The 6,895-nt window shown below is 58.1% G+C and overlaps 1 protein-coding gene and 1 long non-coding RNA gene across 2 annotated transcripts; both read left to right on the top strand.

Moving 5' to 3' along the window:
• Positions 1 to 4,186: 4,186 nt before the first annotated feature.
• Positions 4,187 to 4,713, top strand: CDKN1C (cyclin dependent kinase inhibitor 1C; the record flags this gene model as incomplete). Its single annotated transcript, XM_075427125.1, has 1 exon — positions 4,187 to 4,713. A coding segment is annotated over exon 1 (360 nt), but the record flags the coding sequence as incomplete, so codon positions are not given.
• Positions 4,714 to 4,720: 7 nt separating this feature from the next.
• On the top strand, positions 4,721 to 5,863 carry LOC142361948 (uncharacterized). Its single transcript, XR_012764538.1, has 3 exons — positions 4,721 to 4,807; positions 4,913 to 5,039; positions 5,171 to 5,863. It is a non-coding gene; the product is annotated as an uncharacterized LOC142361948 (long non-coding RNA).
• The last annotated feature ends 1,032 nt before the right edge of the window (positions 5,864 to 6,895 follow it).

The raw sequence follows: 6,895 nt of genomic DNA, 5'->3' as shown, positions 1-6,895 counted from the left end.
CAATTTGACTTTTTATGGCTGTGTCAAGAAAAGGAAAATTCTGAATGTACACCAACTTCAATAATTCGAAGCATCACGTTGCTGGCGAAAAAGCCTTGATGAGAAGTTTGGGCAGTCCGTGCTAACTTGAACTTTAATTGCAATCGGTTTATTTAAGCAGGATTCCAAAGTACCCAGCAAACTTGCCACTGGTATAAATGCAAAACTGCAAATTGCTTGTGATCACATGCACAGTAGGAGAGAAGTGCATGGGAGATGAAGTACCAGAGTTTATTAGTCTGTGCCTCTGCTACAGCAGTTAGGGAATATAACATGTTTTGCAATGAAGCAATCGCATGTGGATCGCACAGCATTTGAAGAATCCCAAGTTAAACATTGGTGAGTGTGTACGATAACAGTGTGTTGAAGGAAATGAGAAGGGAGCAAAGCGCAGACCTGCAAGCCTCAGGGGCCCAGCAATGGGATTGCTCGTCTGGCAGCACGCTGAGGACAATTCCTGCAGGAGATGTTCACCCCGCAACTCTCCAGAAGGCAGAGGAGTGCTCCTCCATGGCACCATGTCGCAGGGACCGTTCACCTCCACACACAAACATCTCACTAGGCCCTCTGTGCTGCAGAATTTAATCTGGTGCTCCGCAACAGCCAGCCCCGTCACAACGACAGCGCCAAGCTTGCTCTTTTGTTACCTTCCTAACTTCTTATTGAATTTCCTCGGTTACTCCTCGCTCGGTTTACAGTGCAAGGACCTCTCTTCCCCTATCTGCCAAGGCATTGGACTCAGCCCTGGCTCCGACAGTCAACTTGGACTCTTTCCAAACAGGAACAGTCAAACGCAATAAACCTCCTGCAGTCGCAATCCCTTCGCAATGATGCACAAGCCATAAAGCAGTTTGCTTTCCCTCCCCTCACCCTTTCGAAACAGAGCAGCCAGCAGGAATACACGCTGGTTAAAGTCATTGTTTCTTCTGACATAAGCAGATATGACTTGGGTATTTTGAGAAAAAATGTTTCATTCTTATGGGGCATTGTTCTAACCATAGTGGTAATTACTCTGCTCAGTGTTCTGGAGCAGGAATTTCTAAAGAAGCTAATGGGCTTGGTGGTGGGAGCTCTTGGGTAAGATTTTGTGGCTCGTGTTAGGAAAACTGCTGGTTTAGAGGATCATACCATACCACTCGGGCCTGGGAGTTCACGGATTCACTAAATTAAAAACATCTCTCTGTGCAGACAGTGTTTCCTCCTCAGATGAGCTGGATGCTCTCTGTCTCCACACAGAAGAGAAGCACGGACGCTGCTGCAACTGGCGGCTGCGAGCGGAAAGTCCCCAGCACTATCACCACCAGCTGAAGACAGAAGTGCACAATGGAACACAAATAAAAAGTCAAGAGGGTGGGGAGGATTGGCAGTGAGGAAGACGAGCTAAGAAAAAGAGCTGGTAACCTCAAACTTGAGCCGCTTTACCCCTCAGGTGAGCTGGAAGGTGAAGCGGCCTCCAACACAAGGCAACTCTGAAAATACTTCCCCATTCAAACCAGAGTTCCTAGCATCCCTGAAGCACTGCGTAAATATTGGCTAACCGTTGAAAACGGTTTGGAAGGACCACGATGTGGAGTTTGCAGAGGGCACGCCCACATCTTGCAAATAGCAGGGAAGTTTGCTCGCTCGGCTTGCATCGCAGGAATGTATGAAACCGAGGGGGCAGAAAACAGGAAAGGCGGCCGCTGGCCTCTCCCGGCGCTGGGGGAGGACGGCAGCAGGTTCGCGAGGACTCCTCACAAAGAGCCCCTGTCTGCGGGGAAGCGGCCAGTGCCCTCTGGGTCGCGTTTTTAATAGAGGGCACTTTTTCAGCAGGTTTCTTGGGTAACTTGAGGCATTTTCTCCGCATAGGACATTTATTTCTCAAACCACCCCATCCTACAACCTGAGAAGTGTGTCCAATGGCTGCTGATCGAAGTCCCAGCTGGACACTGTGCCATGTTCAACATGTTCCCCAACCATCCCAGCCTGGCCCGTGACCCACCCCTTCTCTCCCTGGGCAAAACCTTGCTAAGTGATCCTCACCTCCTGCTTTTAGTGATGAGGAACCAGGAAAGCCTTCTTGTGACCTAATCCTTGAGTGGTACCCTTTGGGCCAGGAGACCTCCGCATGGCCATCCTCAAGCGCGGTTTTGGGAAGCAAAGGGCAGCGTGGTAATATTTACCTAAAATCACCCCATGGATAGGTTGTGGTCCAGCTCACACGGGAAACCAAGAGCATCTGCTGAGAACACCACATCTAAACAGGTATCTTTAAAATAAAATGCCTTCACATATCCTAAAATACCTGTGCTACCATTATTTGTGAAATGAGAGTGGTCTGTCTGTACCGTCGGTCGGCAAAGTCTTCTGCCAGGCGTGACTCAACGCATGCCCAGAAAGCAAGCGGAGATCTGCACCCTGAAGACATTTGCTGCGTCGTCTTCTCTCTACCACAAAGTTACAGACCTTTCCCGCTGCGCAGCCCACACACCCCCATGGATGTCAGAAAACGATTTCAGGAGATCAAACCTGCCGTGACATCTTGTTGCTTGTCAGCCTGAGCACGGAAAGACCCTTCCCATGCCGTGAGCCAGGCTGCAGCCTCCTCTCTACACCTCTGCACCAGCTGCAGCCAGCCCTGGGTCTGTGGGTCCAAAACCATGGGCTCTGCTGGTCTCTCCTGACATGGCCGGTCTTTGGGAGCCCCACTGAAGGCGCAGTGCCTGGGAGCCCACAGAAGCTGCATCGGCAGCCCTAGGCTCCTCACTGGCATGGCAAGGGCAGGAGCAAGTGCCCTCAGCAGTGCTGGAGGGCTGCTCCGTCACGGACGTGGGCTGACTGTGGAAACAGCACTGAGGAGGATGACTGACTTTGGCCCAGCTGGGGGAAAGGAAGGGCTTTCCATGGGCACAAAGACTATTGTCCCTTTTCTTGAAGCTGACACCCGCCTGCAGTCACCGTTGCCCTCAGGGGCCTAAAGCTGTGACCCCTCCAGCCCTCCAGTAAGCCGGCACCCGGGCAGTCTCTGCACAGCCAGCACCACCCTAGGAATTGAAATCAACTTTATTCCCTCTAGGGAATAAAACCATCCGAGTTGTCTTTGCTCAAGGGTTTGAGTTTCTCAAAGTCAAGAACCATAGGTACACGGAGAGCCGGGGTGTCCCCAAATGCGCAGAGAGTCACCAAGGTCCATCTTTTCCCTTGTTGTTTGCAGATGAAAAGCTCGCTGCGGTAATGAGCCCCTGGGGCGCGCATCAAAATGATGATGATGGTGCTGCGCCCAGTTTTAGCACCGTGTCTGCATGCTCCCCCTCCCTTGCCTCTCCTACTCCTCCATCCCAAAACAACAAAGGCAACGATCGCGGTGACCTGCAGAAAATGTGAAGCGCAAGGCAGCCGACCCCGGCCAACGCAATCGCAAGATGAGTCCATCTGCAGCGAACAAACACGCATTATGTGGGTTTTAAAGTCAGGGAGAGGAAAACGCTGTGGTTTCCATGTATTTCTATTCAGCAACGCTGCGACTTATGGCTTCCAGGCAGCCGAGCAGCCGAGTTCGCAACAGCAGCCATCGGCTCGTTCGGGAATCGGCAACGTCCCGCTTTGTTTTGCGGCAGCGCAATACGAACCCCCGAGCCCAGAAACGAGCCCGTTCTCCTCCCCCGCCCCGCAGCCCCGCGCCCGCGGACGCTGAAAAACCTCCCGGAGACGCCCCTCGGGGAAACGAACAAACAAAAAGAATAAAAATAATAATAAATAATAAACACACGTACACAGCCCCCCCCCCCCAAACGCTGAGGCGGCAGCGCGGAGCCGGGGAAAGGCCGGCCCCGAGAGACCCAAGGAGGACGCGGCGTCGGAGCCCGGCCGGCGGCAGACAAAGGCAGCGGGCACGGCGGCGGGCGGGGAACGCCGCGACCGCCCCTCGGGGCCGGGCCAGCGCCGGGGCCGCCCCCGTGCCCCCCCCTTCCCGGCCGGCGGCGGGGCCGGGCCGGGCCAATGCGGCGCGCGGAGGCGCGTGGCTGCCCGTCGCAGCCAATGGAGGGCGCGGGCAGGAGGGCTGCCGCCGAGGGCGGGCGGTGGCGGGGGGGCCCCAGCCAATCGCGGCGGGCCGGCGGCGGGGAAAGACTGTTATGCTAATTGTTGTTTTGCTCGCGCTCGCGGGGAGCGGGGTTTAAAAGCCCGGCGGCCGGGGGCAGGGGCTCACAGGCGGGAGGCAGGGCCGGCGGGAGCAACGACAGGACGGGCCGGGAGGCAAGGAGCGGCGCGGCGGGCGTGTGGGCACCCACCGCACCCCATCCCACCGCGTCCCACCCCGCGTCGTCCCCGGCGGCCATGTCCAACGTGCACCTCTCCGGCGCCGCCGCCCTGGAGCGCCTGTCGGCCCGGCGAGCCCCGGCCGGGCAGGGCCGCAGCCCCGTATGCAGGAGCCTCTTCGGGCCGGTGGACCACGAGGAGCTGGGCCGGGAGCTGCGGAACCGCCTGCGGGAGATGGCGGAGGACGACCAGCGCCGCTGGGACTACAACTTCCACACCGACACGCCGCTGCCGGGGCCCGGCCGCCTGCACTGGGAGGAGGTGGAGGGCGGCGCTGTACCCGCTTTCTACCGGGAGACGCTGCAGGTGGGGCGGCGCCGCGTCCCCCTCCGCCGGGCGCCCCCCTCCCCGCCGCCGCCGCCCCCCGCCGCCGGGAAGGGGCCCGCCGGCCGCCTGAGCCGGGAGAACCGCGCCGCGCCCCGCCGCCGCGGCATGCGGCCCCGCCGGAGGGGCCCGACCGCCCGCATCACAGGTGCGTGGGGGGGCCGGGGCCGGGGGGTGGCTGGAGGGCGGGCGGGCGGGCGTCCCGCCGCGGCGGCTGACGGACCCCTCTCCGCCCCCCCCCCCCCCCATCCAGATTTCTTCGTGAGGAGGAAAAGGCCGGCGGAGCCCAAGGCGGCGGCGGAGCGGCCCGCAGGCTGCCCGCCGCCCCCTGCCGCCGTGCCGGCTGAGCAGACCCCCCGCAAGCGGCTCCGGTGAGCCAGGTGAGGCCCGGCCTGGGGGGCGGGGGGGGTGTCCGGGCGCGGTCCGCGTCGCTCTTTTGTTCCTCTCCCCTTCCCCCCCCGATGATTTATTTATATTTTCTCCCCCTCTCCTCCTTGTTGTTCCTCCCCAGACTTTTGCACTACGGCACCCACGGGAGAGGCGCGTCGCCCGTGGAGGCGGGGGGGGCCGGGACGGGCGACGCGGCGAGCCGGGACCCCCCCGCGCCCGCCCGGACCGGGACCGGGAGCCGCAGCGGAGCCGGAGCCGGAGCGCCTGCCCGCCGGCCGGCCGCGGCCGCGTCTGGAGCAGTGTTAACGTACGGCTGTGCAATGTATTGCGTTTTGTATAGAAATGTATTATGCCTGAAGTGAGTACACTGGCCAGAAGTGTAAAGCTTTAAAAGTCATTTATATGAAATGTTTAATCTCTGCTGAGCTCTCAGTGCAAAAACGGAAAGGAAAAAAAAGGAAGAAAAAATGAAAAAAGCAAGTGTATATTTGTACAAAACTTTTTTAAGAGTTATACTAACTTATATTTTCTATTTATGTCAGAAATGTGGATAACTTTGACATCCAATAGTCTTTTTTTTCTTTTGGTTAAGCCAAAGGGCACTATATTTGCTTTTGTTATTTACAAAATGTAAATTTATTTTTATAGTGGGATTTTTTTTTTTTTTTGCATTCACAAGATGTAGCTATGAATCAAAATATTTTTTAGACTTTACTTGAAGACAAATCTCTTTCAATGGTTCCTGAGCCGGTCTGTACCACTGCCATTGCAAATAATGCCACAACTCCAATAATAATAAAAAAAATTAATCCAGGACCCCCCTGCAACTTCGCTTGTTGTGTGTGCTGTGTGGATGCCCCGGGGGGGCGGGGAGGGCAGTCCTAGGGGCGTGGAGGGTGGAGCTGCACCTTTTGGGGGGGTGGAAGGGCAGTGGGGCCTTCCTCGCTTGCCGGGGGGGCACCAGGTGCCGCCGAGCATGACCCCGGCACTGCCACCAATGCCCCAAAGCTTGTGGGCACGGTGGAGGGGAAAGGAGTTTTCTGCTAAAAACAAGTGTTTGGGTGCTGCTGGAGCTGACCGGATGCACCCTGCATCGTACGCCGGGTCTGGCCTTTCAGCGCATTTTACTGATTATTTATTTTGAACCGTTTCCCTCTTTTCTTGTACCAAAGCTGTATCTGCCCACCTCCAGGGCGCGGTGGGTGCTGGGGCGGCCCCCCCTCGCTGCCTCCCTCCCGGGGGGGGGGGGGGTGTGACTGGGGTGTACAGACGGCAGCCCTACCGTGCCATCAGCGGGCTCAAAGCCCCCCAGACCCCCCAGCCGTGGGCGCTGGAGCCCTGACACAGGGCTCGAAGCCGTGGCTACCGCGGGGAAACGCATCCCGCTCCCTCTTGCTCAAGGCCAACAATGATTTACAGGGCAAAGGCGCAGCGGTGCTGGGAGAGGTGGCAGTTCCAGATCACCGTAAAAGAGGGGAGGAAAGAAAAACGGCAGACAGACAGAATACCCAGCGTTTTGGCGTTAAGGATGTGGTGGTGGTGCTGTCACAACCATGCACCCAAGGCAGTTGGCGGGGGGGCCCGATCCCCTTGGCCCAGGAGCAGGTCAAAGCCCTGGGATATGCACACACCCCGATGGGGTGAGGGAATGCGCCCCGCTCAGGGTGCCAAAGCCCCTGCTGCCCAGGGAGGGGGGACAGCCCCAGGTCTGGTCCCAGCTGCAGGTGGTGCAAGGGTTGGGGTGCTGGAGAGTACAGACGGGGAGCAGGGATGCGGGAGGGTGACAGGGGTCCTAGAGACACGGGGTCTGCCTGGCCGGATTTGTCCCTTTCAGACCCCACTCCCC

This window comes from Opisthocomus hoazin, chromosome 7 (assembly GCF_030867145.1).
Source record: "Opisthocomus hoazin isolate bOpiHoa1 chromosome 7, bOpiHoa1.hap1, whole genome shotgun sequence".
Lineage (NCBI taxonomy): Eukaryota > Metazoa > Chordata > Aves > Opisthocomiformes > Opisthocomidae > Opisthocomus > Opisthocomus hoazin.
The sequence above is the reverse complement of the archived record's forward strand: the minus strand, read 5'-3'. Positions and strand labels throughout refer to the sequence as shown.